The 15,719-nt window shown below is 35.0% G+C and overlaps 1 protein-coding gene across 1 annotated transcript; it reads left to right on the top strand.

Moving 5' to 3' along the window:
- Positions 1-1,600: 1,600 nt before the first annotated feature.
- LOC143353938 (ras-like protein family member 10B) lies at positions 1,601-13,909 on the top strand. Its single transcript, XM_076787545.1, has 5 exons — positions 1,601-2,004; positions 5,980-6,140; positions 7,979-8,215; positions 8,610-8,813; positions 12,741-13,909. The coding sequence occupies exons 1-5, from the start codon at positions 1,935-1,937 to the stop codon at positions 12,864-12,866; spliced, it is 798 nt and encodes a 265-aa protein (XP_076643660.1). The 5' UTR covers positions 1,601-1,934; the 3' UTR covers positions 12,867-13,909.
- Positions 13,910-15,719: the final 1,810 nt, after the last annotated feature.

Raw genomic sequence — 15,719 nt, 5'->3', positions numbered from 1 at the left:
CACGAGCGAATGTTTAAAAAATTCAATATTCCATTCTATTTTTAATGAATGCGCCGTGTCCCCGTACATCAAAATTACGTATCGAGCTGGACGTCCATACAATGTGCAGAATCATTGTGTACATTGTGAAATTCATCAGACGAATATAAACTTTGGTGACTGACAAGGAAAGATGTGAAAATTTAGATGAAACTTTGTAGCCTTGAAGAACACGAAAAAATAGTAGACACATTTTTTTTAGCTGCGGTCACTCAAATTTAAGGGGTGAAGCCACCTTCCAAAGTTCGACCCCGAAGAGATAACTCGGAAACTTTTATACATCCCGCGACAAAACTGTAAGGAAATGAATGAAAAGTGTATTTCTAGGCAGAATTTTTCCCTTCCTTTATTGTTAATGTTATTGTGCAGATCATATAGTAACACTCTATACAGTACTATGCCTAGGGTCACTAAATTAAGACTTGTCTCCCCACTCTACCTTCCCCTTCTACGACGCTATTCTCCCACGCTTCCGCCTCGGCCCGGTCACGTGACGCGTTTCATCTCTGTCGTGCATGTGTCACGTGACTGATCCGGTACTGGCACAGAGGAGGTAACTTTTTCCCCTCAATTCGAGTCAATTTCCCTGATCCAGCGACTGTGGCTACGCCTTCCTTAAAGCTACGGATCAAAGAACTCCAATAATAAACAATAATCCAGAATGGTATTCATAAAATGTTGATTTCTAAAGGCATTTACTCACAATTTTTACCAAATCTTATTAATTTCATCGTTTTCGAAGGTGATGGACATTTAGAATAACACTATTTAACATTACAATATCACTGAAGTGGGAAATGATTCTTGCGTAATTATTGGGTTGTCCGGTAAGTTCGTGCCGGCATTAGGATAGGTCTGAATATGTCAAAATGATTGAAAACAAATGGTATGTGTACATAGTCTAAAAAGGTGATCTTTCAGGCATTTTTAGAAAAAAATTTGATTAGAATACATCAATTTTTGTTAATTTTATACGCTCTTAAATATGGAAGGAAACAGAGTGAATTATAGGCATTTGATGCTTTCTTCTTCCAAAAGCTGTGGAAGCTTGGTTGGGATGTGCTACCCCATTCACCCTATTAACCAGACATTACACCCTCAGATTTTCATCTCTTTAGGTCAATACAAAATTCCCATAATGACAAAAACCTTAACTCTTTGGTCGACATACAAAATCATATTTAAAAGTTTTTCGCCGAAAAACGCAAATTGCGTGAAAGACGCAGAAAGATTATGGAACAAAATGGCCCTTAGAATAATTCAATAAATATATATCGAAATTTAAATGTACTGCGTTTGAGTTTCCCTTAAAAATCGGCACGAACTTTCCGAACAACCCAATATATAAGGAAAAGTGTACTGAAAATATTCCAATCTGAAAAAATGCAGAACTATTTAAAACTCAAATAATTTTGACAACTTTCATTAGTCCATTGAGAATAATTTATGTAACAAATGACGAGCTGTAGTTCTAAATTTAAGGTGAGCATTTTCAATGTAGAAGTTCACAGCTTAAGAGTTCACAGAAGAAAATGATTTCAAAAATCGTATTCACAAAATGTTTATTTTTAAATGCCAGTTCCAATTATAATTTTTATTCAATTTCATTAATAATTAATAAGTGATTATCAGTAGCTATTATCGACATTTCTGAAGATTTAGAAGGTAATATAGAAACTAGACATGAGAAACCTCGTTTTTTGGTGGACCTCCGTACATTCAGGGCCTCTCCTTGCGAATCAGCGTCGCTGATCGCACCTCTTGGAGTTGATCGTGCTACTCTGGAGCACCGGAGGAGTCAGTCGAGCTTCGAGCTTCGACCGCGGAGGTTGCCGGGACACGGATCCGATTCGTCGCAGGTTGTGACGCTCTCCGCGTATTTTCGATTTCTATCCATGGATCGTTCCTGGAAAGAGAACGATTCACTTTTGGGGCAATCTTTGCACGGGAACAAACAGTTGTTAGGTAATCAATTAGCAGTGTTCTTAACATCGTCGAAGTTTTTCGGTACCGGCACTCGCTCAACGACCAATACACGATGATCAAATTATTGGGAGTCGTAACGTAAATATGTTCAGTTATATCGGGTATTTATTTATTAATAAATTGCAGACTTTCAGCAATTGTATAATTTCTGACTGCGAGTGGTCTCTTTTCAAACACAGTTCTGCACAGTCGAATCATAACTGAATTGTTAAAATTAGAACACATTTACAACTGAACGAATTTATTTGCAATCCAATAATAGAATTACAGTACGGAAAATATCGAATAGTTAGATGTATTTTTTTTTATAAATCTAACGTATTTTGAAAGTGGTTACCTGTTGTTTTTTTTTAATCGTAAGACACAGTGAACAAGATTTATGTCAAATGAACATGTGGCACTGAAATTCGGAATGCAATCTAACACAAAGGGAAAGTCTAAAAGGCACGTGTAATTCTATATACAGGGTGAGTCACTTGACTGTATCACCTGAATTCATTCATAAAATAAATTCATATAAATGTTTATTTTTCACATTATACTAAAAAATATACTGCATATACAAAAAAATTAAAATATACTAAAAAATGAAATAACAGTATATGAATGATTTACGTTTAACAAACAATATATGTATATTCTTCTGTGTTTATCAATAATATGTTAGAAGAGTGTAACAACAGTTTAATGTCCCATTGATATTTATATTCTGTACTTGCTAATATTGCTATGCAATAACTATATATAAAACAATTATATAGACAAAGTGTTTGAAACATCCCCTAATACCTACAAATAACAAAATGTGGACAATAAAATACAGATAATTACTACTAATAATTTTTCCATCATTTTATCCCTAATACTTCTCACGCGAAATCACAAGAGGACTGCAAGTTAAAATCTTCTAAGAAAAGCATAATTAAAAACGTAATGCATAATATTTTTAAATTAATATATGGTTAATATTTGATTACGAATAATTAAAAAATATAACACAAGTGACAAACACTGACTCTAATCACTTACAATTTTGTAGTATTTTTCAACACTTGAATAGCTACTATAATACATTTCAAAAACTGTCGATGTGAAACGAAGATGAGATAGTTCTCGTTTATACAACCCTGACAGTGAATGAGTCGCAAGGGTCTATATACTTTCAATACTCCTGCCATAATTCATCGAATTTATCACTTGAAAGGTGAGCACCGTTAGAAACTCGTACGCAACTACAACTACACTGCAGGTCTTTATGCACAATAAATATTTTCTGCATTTGTTGCAAGAAACAGGTGTGTTTTTAAACAAAAATAAGTAACCAGCACAAGTTCTAACAAGAAAACAATCGAATCGAGGTAAACATTTAATTTCGATACAATAAAACTAATTTTATTTTGTATCCGAAATACGGCGAAAGACGATCCCGAGCCTTCGCCTTATATCGAAACAAAGCTGTATTACTTCTTGTAATACTTGAAGCTAAACTTGGGAGGTCACTTTCACTCTTAAAATTAAGATTTTTTCTACTCCGTGAAACGCAGTCCCATACCATAATATACCCTGTCATAGTCAGTGCCCTTCAAGACCTTCAGAGGCCCTAAGCACTTGAAAGATTTTGAGGCCTCCTTATACAGGATCGCTTCGAAGCAATATAGAGTGGACCTGTACGGTTTCTTAGGCATTTTTACACATGCACATAATAATATTATTACCATGTAAAGATGTAAAATTGAGCTATGGTGCCCCCTTTTCCTGATGCCCTAAGCACGTGCTTACTTTGCTTCTTGGTTTATCCAGCACTGGTTCCAGTAACTTTAATGTTGGTTTGGCACACTGATACGATTGGTACTTCAAAATTTTTATACTTTTGAAAATAGTAAAAAGAAAAACATATTTAGAGGTCTCGTAAGGATACAAGAATTTTGTAAAATATCGATACGATTAAATAATTTAATCGTTCTTTATTTTATTTTTAATTTTTTTGTATTATTTCATCTACGTCACCCCAATACAGCTGTTATTAATAAAACATTTTTTCATTGTTTGGCAGCATTTTTTGGATTCGATTTATTCGAAACTTTTATTTGATTTCTGCGGCACCATGTCAGTGTATAATTAATAACCAGGCAGAGCTTCCAAACGAGAGTATAAGTTGTGAAATAAATATAATATTCCGACGAGCGAAGCTAAAACTGGCTTCAGTTTATACCGAAAGAAAGCAGATACGTTGTAGGTCATGGGTAAAAATATTGGCTTGGCCTGTCAATGGAAAATTCAAGCAAAGTTCTAAAGTAGGAAACCAGTGTGCAAAGTTGATAGACAGCGTAAAAAAAGAATCTAAAACAGTATCTTTTAGCCCGTGCTACTCTATATTAAGGCACACTTGACATTCAAATTTACTTCAATTATCACAGACTTCTACATACTCGCAAAGTACAATTACAACGTATGCAAAAGGAATCTGGGAATTCCCTAACTCTACAAATGAATTAAACAAAGCAGTATTTTTGTTAATGTTTTATCGCATCTGGAACTGTCACTTATTCGTGTCACTTGCCTAATTAAGAAACTAATTAACTAATTTTTGGCACAGCCTAATATTTAAATTTAATTTCACATTACTTAGGAGCCAAAAAAGCCCTTGTCGAAGTCGATTTTGAAGAAATCAACCTTTTAGATGATAAAACGTATTCGGACTCGAATACATAATTTTCATCCGCATTCGGCTCCGATCGTTCGTAGAGAAAGGAAAAATTAACGAATCAAAAATCTGCCTCGACAAAGACCGGATAACAATGGTACTGCGAAATTTTATCCGCGTTGGTCCAGCAGTTAAAAATTTCATTTCGTGAAAAGCGCGTTTAAAGTTTCAATTGTCTGTTACCACTATTCACCTGCACTTCTGGTGTTCCAAATTCGCCAGTTTTAACAGAACAGGAATAATGATCTACACATGTATACAGAAATATAAATATACGGGGTGGTCTAGAAAGTAACAAAACTAACAATTTCAAGACATTCCAAGGTCATTGAATTCTGCGAGGAGTCCGTTTTTCTAGATACTTGCCATAATTTGAATTAAAATAGATTTAAACTTTAACGTAATACAAAAAACGATGAAGATTCGTTACACAAGAACGATCCCTATTTTATACCAATTTATTAATTCAAGGTCACCTCAAGGTCATGGAAATCGCCTACAAAACTATGCAGTCAGATATATACGTAGTGCCATTTTAAAAAGTCAAGGTGACTGACTTTCCATCGAAACGAAATTTTTTTTTCAAATTCATAATTGTACGATTTGTAGACCATTGAAAATTCACTTTTGTTCGAAACATTTTATTGATCGGACTATTGGAAATGCCTCAAAAATCATGGTAACTAAATTGCAGACTTGCATAATAAATTCCAAACAGGGCAGAAATCGTTTTTGAAAAATCTATTGGCCTCATTTTACCATAGGGTCCGGCAGAATAACATGTAAAAGCGGGCACAGGGTGATCCCTTATGGAAAAATAAGAAAAAATATAGAATAAAATTTGTTCATCCGAAGCTTCGTTTCTAAGAAAATAGAGTTTGAAGATGCAGCGAATGCGCGTGCTATTCGGTAGGAATGGTCTGGCATGTCTGATCACGACCGACCAATTCTACTTCCTGTGTATACCGAAGCACGCGAACTCGACGGATTTCTAAACTGGATTTTCTCGAAACCCAGGCGTTAAACGGAAAAATTTTATTCCTGTTTTTCGACTTATACCTGCACGTAGAATAACTCCCTGCCCTCTTATACATGTTTTATGGCCGGACCCTGTCCGTAGCCCTTTAGGAAATCAGTTCAATAATTACAGAATCGAGTATTGCGATAGGCGTAGACTAGCATCGTGCGACTAACTACGGGAAGTATTTCTTGTCTTTCATTAAATCGCGGATTGTGTGAATGATTTGTAGAGCTCGACCTGGACTATTTGGAAAGGAGAGGAGGCGAGACAATAAACTATGAAAACGCTGAAAGCGGATCGAAAGAAGAAGAGAGCCCCGCAGACACTCTGGATCGTGTCAAAGTCGTGTTTCTCGGTGCACCTGGAGTGGGCAAGTCCAGCATCATTAGGGTGAGCACAGTGTTTGCAGAGTCGGAGATCAATATCGTTCAATAATCGTGCGATAACGAACGAACGGGCCCTAACCTTCGGACCTAATCGTGGATCATCCCGACGTTTGATTTTTTCCCGAATCAAAAGTTTTCTGTAACAGCCCTACATAAAAATCATTATTGTTCTATTTTTGTTACAGTAGAATCTCGATTATCCGAACTAAACTACTCGAGTGTTCGAATAATAGAACGGTTACTTAATTACTATGCTGGGTTTAATCTTTAGATTGAAACTTGTCAACTACAATACGAAACAAAGGGAGCGAGGCTTAATAATCTCCGAGTGGTAAAAACTTTTATTCAACGGAGGAAACATTTTAGTCGAGAGAATACTCCCATTAGGAAGTAAGATAAGCTAGATTATCCATTAGAAAGCACTTTATCTCGCGCTTCAGAGTTTATTTGCATCAACTAGGTCGAAAAACTGTTTTCCCCGAATGCAAATGATCTTTATAAACTGTGGCAATGGCAAGAGTTACGCTCAATTATTAGTTTATCGATTTCATGTTGTTATTTCTCATCGCTGCTTATAATTACACAATTACACTAAAAAACGAGTAGAAAATAATATATTAATACTCTCTTTTGATCTTTGCATTGTTTTAAATTGCATTTCCCCTGCATTATAATTATTACTGAAAAATTCATATTCAACTCATGTGTCTTGCAATTGAGCACAAACTTTTTATTTTTCATAAAGATCCGGAGTATAATTGTAGGGTAACAGTTCAGCGTGGTTTTTGTTGACATTAAAGTCCTGTTGAAATGTTTTTATTTGAGGTACATGGCCGTAAAAAGCGGGAACAAAAATTACATCACACCAGAGGAATCGTAAACTATAAAATTAGGATGTCGCCTGGTAACTGAAGAAAGAAGCAAAAGGTTCTCAATCTACCAGTAACGAATTCTGGTTCAGAAGACGCGAATGACTTCCTTTCATTTCCGGCGACAGTTTCCGGTTACAAATGGCAACTGCCGACGGCCGAGGAAATGAAAAGTCATGGAAAGGCGTTGTAGAATATTTAATCGCAATATAGGCACGCCATAAGCAACCGAATGTCGGAATATCTGGTTTATTATTTCTCGTAATACCGAAGGCCGGAAATACTTTACCGGACAGAATAAATTGAATCACATTTCCGCGTCTTTGCAAATTTCTTTAGAAGTAATGCAATTCTCTTGCGGTTTTCAATCACTATTTCAATAAATGTTTCACCCTAGAAAAAGTAATATTTTGATTTTCTCGATTTAAGGCAATCTTTGATAATATAAATAACAATCGAATATCAATAAACAAGACCACTTTTACACGCTTTCTGATAATCCTAATACCAAAACGTACAGGAGGAAATTTGAAAATTTCGCATTTTTCGGTTTTTCTTCGATGAAATGTTCACCATCGTATTCGTCTCTTTTTTCTGATTAAAATGACACCAAACATGATCTAATTACGATCATTGCTTGTTCAAATGGAAACATTTTTGACCTTGAGATTCAAGGTCAAACACGACAGTGGCGGCTCAAGTCAAGTGGAGGCACCAAGCGGTAAAAATTTTGGAGCCCTCAAACTCAAGTTAGAAATAGAAGTTGCAAGAAAACACTCATGAACTTATTAACAAAAAAGAAAGAGGACCTCACGCGGCCGCTTAGTCGAAAACATTTCTCAACACCCTGTACATATTATTTGGCCGGATCTTCGCATGACAAACTCCCCCAATCGATTCTCTATCTGTCAACCGGAACAGATTGTACGAATTAGAAAAGAGCTAACGATAATCCATCGTTTGTGCACTGTAGCAATTCGTGTGGAGCGAATTCTCCGAGGAATACAAGCCAACCGAACGCAGAGAGACCTTCTATCCGAGCGTGGTGCTCGCCGACCGATTGTACGAGCTAAAAATCACGGATCTGCCGACGATACCGTATTTTCCGGTCAGCTCGCACCTCGAATGGACGGACTTCCGTTATTGCGGTCTGCGAAGTGCAAACGCTTACGTACTCGTATTCGATCTCAGCAATCAGGACACCTTTCAGGTACGTAACTGAACGCTCCGTTCTTAACACGTTGACTGCCCGCTCAATGACCACGAAAATTAAAAGGGCAATCCTGTGTAACAAGTACAGGAATAAGTGATTTTTGCCATTTTTTTTTACAAGAACTGTTTATATCTGTAATTTCTAATCGTCTACACCAGCAAGATACGATTTTTAAACATGTCTTAAACCAAGTACTTAACCAAGAAACATGTAATTAAAGCTATAGAGAAATTGTTGCGTATGACGAAAGAGTAGCTGAATCAATTACGAAAAAAAAAATTATAATGTGAAACATACCATCAATTTGAAAAAAATGAATGAAAATTATTCAATTTTGCAGCGTTTACACTAGACTGGCCCCTTAAAGTAACTTTTCTTTTTTATTTCCCAGTACATTAGAACGTTACGGGAGCAAATTTACGAAGGTCGAGAAATGAGGGGTGTGCCGTTATTAGTAGTCGGAAACAAGCAAGACGAATTATCGCCTGCGGTTGCTTCCGGAAGTAGGTACAGGGACATTGTCAATCTTGTCCGGAAACATTGGCAATGTGGCTACGTCGAGTGTAGCGCCAGATTTAACTGTCGTGTGGTTCAGGTAAGTGTAAAACCACCCCCTTGTCGAATGTACCACGGTGTATTGATCACAATCAAAGGGAAAATTATTTGCATGAACTCCTCCCGTTATTTCTACCCGTTTAATTCTAAGATTTTAACCCTCCTCTTCATAACCGAAAAGTCACACAGCAGCATCTGTAAACAAATTATATCAAATACACTAAAATCATAATCTTAACAATAAAACTAAAGCTCGTATTGACAAAGAAGGAAGAAGTTCTGCAGACTTAAAAACGAACTCTTAAAATATTTTTTTAATTAAAATTATTTCAATCATTCGATATCAGATAACCTTCCTGAAAATATATAAAATGTTAAAATTTATTTCAATTGTAGGAAGTGTATTTAAAAAATAAACAACACTAATTTAGATCAACTTTCATTTTTTTGAAGACAGATTAGAAGTGGAAATACTTCAGACTTCATAAAAAGTGTTCTCTTTTTTATAAAAATATATACATTTTTATTAGCTTATCATATTTCCTAAGTTTTTACAAGCTTATGTTGTAAAACATACAAGTACATACAAGAGATTTTTGTGTCAAATAGTAATTTTGACTTTATAAAGACACATAATACAAAGTTAAATGGTAGATCACAAGAAACCTATATACTAAACTTACATATCTTATGTAGGTAATAAATCTTATTAATTATGAGAAAGTGTAGCATAGCATTACATATCCTTAAAAGATAACTTTAACATTGCTTTAATATAACTAGACTGTAGATAATCAACTGCAAATAATATAAGGCACATCAAATTGTCATTCTTGCTTTAATAATTTTAACAAAACAAAAGTAATACATTGACATTTCTAAATTCTTTAAATTCCTTTACTGTTTTAAATTGCGTCTACTCATTGCCACGATAACTACATAATATCCACAGTCTAGTTATAACTACTATTACGCCATAAAATGAACTATATAAATATTGAAAAGAAACATAAATGTTTTAACATTTTGAAAGAGATTAGAAGTTCTTATATTACATTTCTTTAATTGGAAAATTTATTTTCAAAACATTGATTCAAATTAATTTATCTGAATTCTGGCTTCAGTTACAAGATATCAAAAAAAGGATGCAATGCTTGTAAACTTAATAGCTTTAAAAACAAGTACAAACAACAATATGAACGTAAACATAATTACATTCTACACCATGATATTGGATTTAGTGTCACCTTATATTACTATTCTTGTTATACTTGAAGCTTGTGGAGTACTACTTGACAAGTCTTGAACATCTTATTTCTCTTGGTAGTTGCTGGATATATTTTTGAAAAATTTCCATCTTTCGTGACCGGTGAAATACTGGGAAGAATGTAGGCAGAAAATGTACTTGAGTTACGTGAATTTACCAATTCTACACCCTGATCCATTTTAGTGTTTCTTGTGCTATTTTTACTTGCGTTTTTTTCATTGCAAGTGTCTGTTTCGTGTTTAGTGTTTTTTTGTATCACTGTCTCTTCTGAATGCCAGAAACGTGAGTTTGTCAGTTGAGGTTTCCTGCCAGTATATGTACCCAATGATCGAGTATATCGTCCATCACAGAGTTTACTTTTATTTTCACCTATTATATTGCTTTTATGTTTACAGCCTTTTACTACATTGTTATATTTGATAAGAAGAGAAGACATTGTACTACTTGTACTACATATATCACTGACATCATTTAATTGGACACATTGTGTATTCTTTGTTGTTAATTTGTTTCCCAGTGAGACTTTCTTCGTTTTAGTAGGACTAGTTTTAGTAATTGCAGGAACAGATCCAACTTTCCCAGAATGCTTCCAATCTGCATCTGTAGTCTTTAAATTGTCATTCCGTGAGCTTCGAGTAACTCGACCAAGTCCCTTTGTATTTTTCACAGTGCCTCCAATCACTGTCAGGTCACTAAAAATAGAAGCATCATTTTGTTTGTTCCAAAAAGCAATTTTGTCATTGGCTTTATTTATAGCATTGTAGTTTTGTTGAAATTTTCTTTTTACACGTATGTGATCATTTTGTATCCAGCTTACATTGTCATTGAATCCAACTATAGTAGTACTAGTAAAAGATTTCTCCGACCTTGTTTCTATAGATACGTGATCATTTTGTATCCAGTTTGCATTATTGATTTTAGATTTTGAATTATCCTTGCGATTGTGATTGTGATGTAATTTACCATACCTATATAAGTGCGATTGTTTAGAGTTATGTTGTATGTTTTGTTGGAGGTAGGACATTGTTAACAGCTCTTCCTTATCTTTTAGTTCTTCTTTCAATTTACTAATTATACAACCAATGATGAATATAATATCTTTTGCATCGTATTGATCAACTATTTTATTCTTCAGATTTTTCACTTGCAAATTATTTAGTTGCATCTTAAATTTGGATAACGTGCGTTTCATTTCTCCTACTACTTTCATAATGCAAGGCTTATAATTTTTAGCCACTTCAGATTTTGTTCCTCGTTTTACGTTAGTTTTCTCTTGTGCTTTTTTATTACTACTATTACATGTAATTTGTTTTTGTTTCGTGTTACTGATTTTATCTATCGGTTTGCGATACACCGTGACATCTGAATGATTGTTTAACTTGTTAAACAAATCACTTGTCTTCTCCTTCTTAATAGGATTTATATTGATATCACGAAGTCTTTTTAATTTGGATATAAAATCAAATTTATCAGTTTCACTAGAAGATGTGGTATCATATTTTAATTTTTTGAAAGTGTTATCACAATCTTGTAATCTATTTGATAATTTAGTTTTTCTGAAATAAAGCAAAGATTAAATTTTATTTCTGAACTATAATACTATATGTATATTTAACATACATTGATGTTCCTAAAGCACACAATTTTATATGAAATCCATTTAGCATACATAAGCCATTGTCAAAGGTAGGAAAGAAAGATTTAAAGGCAATGTTAAAATGAAAAGACTATTAAATTTCAATGTACAATAGAACACAGTTTATCCAAACCCCGCTAATCTGAATTTCCAGTTTATCCGAATTGTTGTTGTTCCACAATTCAATTAAAATATTATTTTAAGTAAAGAGTAAAATTTCTGCAAATAAAATATCTTTATTTTGATAATCTAAAACATGAAATGTAATATTTTTATTTTGATTCGCTAAAGGCATAAAACATAAAATTAAATATTTGAATTTTGAGTTAAATAGTATTTAAAATATTTCTTGTCGATGAAAATAGATTGAGAAAACAGGTAATATTAATTTTCTCAATAACGAGGAGACAAATAACAAATTTTATTCCATAGTTTCGATTGTAAACAACTTTTAGTACTTTCTCTAAAACTCCGACCGGTTGCAATTTTACAAAGTTCTGTTTACGTCATGTAGTAAACTAATTGTTCTAACTTCTCAAAAAAATGCAAGTCCTATCGTTCGATATTAAAAAAGTTATTGCCCTTTTAAAAGTAGCCGAATATTACGGTGTGTCACTGTATACATTTGAAATAGATGTTCGTAGAATTCGAATGCAAAACAAAGTATATACTTACTTGCTCGTAGAAGTCATGATAAGAATCAGGGATCACAGATGTAACATAAATGACCGATATGATCCGTTTCAAAAGGAATCCGCTTAAATTTGACTTCTTGTGCTTGTACACAAATACAGTTTCGAACGATCGCACTTCGCAGGAGGCAAATGAGTTTCTGGTGTTATTTACAAAATTCACATCTACGTACCATCGAGTAAAATAATCTGTGATACGTATTCGTACATATTTTATGACGTCGTGATCGCAGCGCCACACGGACGAACGTATAATCAACTTCTTTGAATCTCTACTTTCGAATTTTTCCTGTTTTCACTTCGTTTATTTTTAATTAATTCGTTCTCTTCCTCTACGAGTCCATACTTTTACGGTATAATGTCTACCACTAGGTATTTCGAGAATTAATGAAGAGCATCCAGGCGGTCGAAGGCAGACCACCCTCGCCGATATCTGCGCCCATGCAGCCTTTGCGAGCGCATCCCCACGACACCGGGGAAAAGTGCATTCTTCTCTGACGTTAAAAACAAAGAATCAGCGTGCTCGTCTTCTGCGACAATATTATCAGAAGAACTGCTTCCTTTCTTATCGCGACGCAAGATCGTAATTAAGTCAAGGACGAGGGTGAAAGGTGAACGAGAGGCAGGGTCACTCGAAAGAATCGGCAAATTTCCGACATAAAAGCGGAATTTTACCGTGGATTCTAAAGCAAATAACTTCGAATATAACAGCGTGTCAACCGAAATATACGAACCGCGCCCGTGGTTCGTCGTTCAATCGTATAACATACACAGCATTGTGATTGTTTAAATTATTGCAACATTTCGTGAAAAATGTATTCGTTTCCTATCGACTTACAAATCATTACAAATTCAATATATTTTTGTTATAACTTTGATATCGAATGGAAATCGATTCGAACAAAAAGAAATATCGTTACCTGGTGATTCTGTTTCAGTTCAATAATTATAATTAGACAGCGGATTTTATGTATTCGTGACAAAAATGAGTAGGTGTAACTTAAAATAGTGAAAACATTGGAGAAATTTAAAAATATTATTTTCAACCTATTAAACATCTTAAGATCCGCTGTCTGATTACAATCGATTCAATCAATATACGTTTCTAGTTGGTAAAATGTTCGTTCTCACAAACAGCAGTATTAGTAATTTAGCGAGGAGGTGAAAACCGAGCGTTTCCGATTGCAAAACGTGTGAATATGATCCATTAAAATTACCCAAACCGCGTAATTTTAACGCTGAGAAATACAATCTTGTTGTACAACTGTAATCGCTCGTTCGCGATGAAAGTAACGAGTATAGATTGCAAATGCGTATTGCGTACTTGAACTTGACTGCCGAATCCCTTTGTATCTACGCACAGTTTCGTTCACCGTCTTACTTTTACTATATAGCACGACGATGTTTATTTTGTTCGTGACATTCTGAAAACACAAATTTCAACACACACACGGTACTCTCGACCCTCTACAAAATGTCACGCGCTTTTTCAAAGTTTTCTCGTGAGGTACACAGCCAGTGCCCTTGTTGGTAAGGTCATTTATACAGTGTGTCTTCCCACCTGAAGTATTCTCGTTATTTTAAACCAGAGCTGCTCAACATGCCTATCAGCGGGCACAGCCAGTGTCGCCGGATGAGGGGAGGGAGCACGAATTGAGGGGAAAGAAGTTACCCTCCTTCTGCCACTACCGGAGTATGCGCGACAGAGACAAAACGCGTCACGTAACCGAGCCGTGGCGCAAGCGTGGGGAATAGCGCGGTAGAAGAGGAAATTGAAGTGGGGAAACAAATCTCTCTTGATCTGGCGACTCTGGGCACAGCTACGGGCAAGTGATTCAGCGGAGTGGGGGTAGACCGTAGCACATCCGTAGCTTGCCACGTAGCTGTGACAATGCGTGTGACAAAGGTATGCAGCGTTACCCGCGGGGGCGTGGCTTCATGCCCGCCGCTCTGTATATGGCAAGAAAATCGCTGCCCGTACGGGCAGACGCTCTGTTTTAAACAATACGCGTAAATGTTTCCGACAAAAGTTATAGAATTTAAAGCAATTCATGATATAATGACAAGCGAGCGTGTAAAGAGCAGGTCACTTTAATTATTTTCTTTTTTACATGACTTTGTGGATACATGCTATTGTGTGCACAAATTTCATCTGGGTCTTTCTAGTATAATTTCCTTTTGATGAATTTATTGTTTTCCGACTCGGATACCGGTTGCCTTCCTTGGGCCTGGCCGTACCGCTCACAATGGCACTATAAATCCTATCACTATTCTTTGAAACATTTTCGCATACCGTTTAATATAACGAAGATGTTTCAGTTGGATAGAGTTTGTGCAACACACTTTACATGAAAACTCGTCGCTCTGTATACGTACACAGTTGGCTAAAAAACAAAAAAAAAGTAATGAGACTGTGGGAAGTAAACAATATACAAAAACACTTTCCAACGATTTGTTTCTGCGTATTTACATGTCATATATTCCGAGGTCACAATTCATTCGCGTGAGTAACATTTTATTTTTCTATAAGCTTTTTAACCATATGCACGGTTATATTTGCATTGACAGATTTTGTTTGAATTTTGTTTCCAGATACACTTTTTGGAAAATTTCTAGACTGTCTTCTCGTGAAGTGCGCGTAGGTTCTAACTGTGAAATTTTGAAAAACATTTACGATTGGAAAACAATAAAATGTGATGATGAAAAATTAACTCATGACGCAAACGGCACAAAAAAGTAAACTGTGTACAAAAAAGTAAACATTTCGAACACTTTTACAAGCAATCATTATTATACGCAAAGAGTGTTTACGAGCTTCGTTTGTTACTAGACACATACATTTTTTTATAATAACTTTTTATACAAGCACTTAACTGAAATATTGCCAGTGTCGAACTTTCTGTTAGGTTTTTACTTTTTAAGCCCAACAATACTTCTCAACACTCACACACACACGGAAATGGCTTAATGCTTGCATTAGCATAACGTTTTTAGTGTTATTACATGACAGTTAACTCTTCATTACTATGTCTCTTTATTTTCAAAAATAGCAAAAAGATATAATCTGTTTATTAAATTAGCCAGCTTAGCATTAGTCTGCTTTTTTTCTGGCAGAAATAAAAATTGTTGATCGATCAATAGAAATATAGTGTCTCGTTACTTTCCTGTGATACTATACGTGGCATTTAAATTGTATCCGAAAAACAGGAAAAATTTGTACAAATGCACCAAAATTCCGTTTTCCGATTCATTGTTCCACATGTGATATATTATTTGTATGCATATATGTACTGATTGTATTCATAATTTCACTATAGTCTGTAAATAGGGTAAGGGACCCAATTACTGTGC

The sequence above is a fragment of the Halictus rubicundus genome, chromosome 5 (assembly GCF_050948215.1).
Source record: "Halictus rubicundus isolate RS-2024b chromosome 5, iyHalRubi1_principal, whole genome shotgun sequence".
NCBI lineage: Eukaryota > Metazoa > Arthropoda > Insecta > Hymenoptera > Halictidae > Halictus > Halictus rubicundus.
The sequence above is the reverse complement of the archived record's forward strand: the minus strand, read 5'-3'. Positions and strand labels throughout refer to the sequence as shown.

What these genes read in the sequence shown, in the direction of transcription:
- LOC143353938 (XM_076787545.1), top strand. Translation starts at nt 1,935, where the DNA reads ATGGATCGTTCCTGGAAAGAGAACGATTCACTTTTGGGGCAATCTTTG. An exon ending in GCAAGTCCAGCATCATTAGG is followed by an intron (nt 6,141 to 7,978) that starts GTGAGCACAGTG and finishes TGTGCACTGTAG; the next exon opens with CAATTCGTGTGGAGCGAATT. An exon ending in TTAACTGTCGTGTGGTTCAG is followed by an intron (nt 8,814 to 12,740) that starts GTAAGTGTAAAA and finishes GTCTACCACTAG; the next exon opens with GTATTTCGAGAATTAATGAA.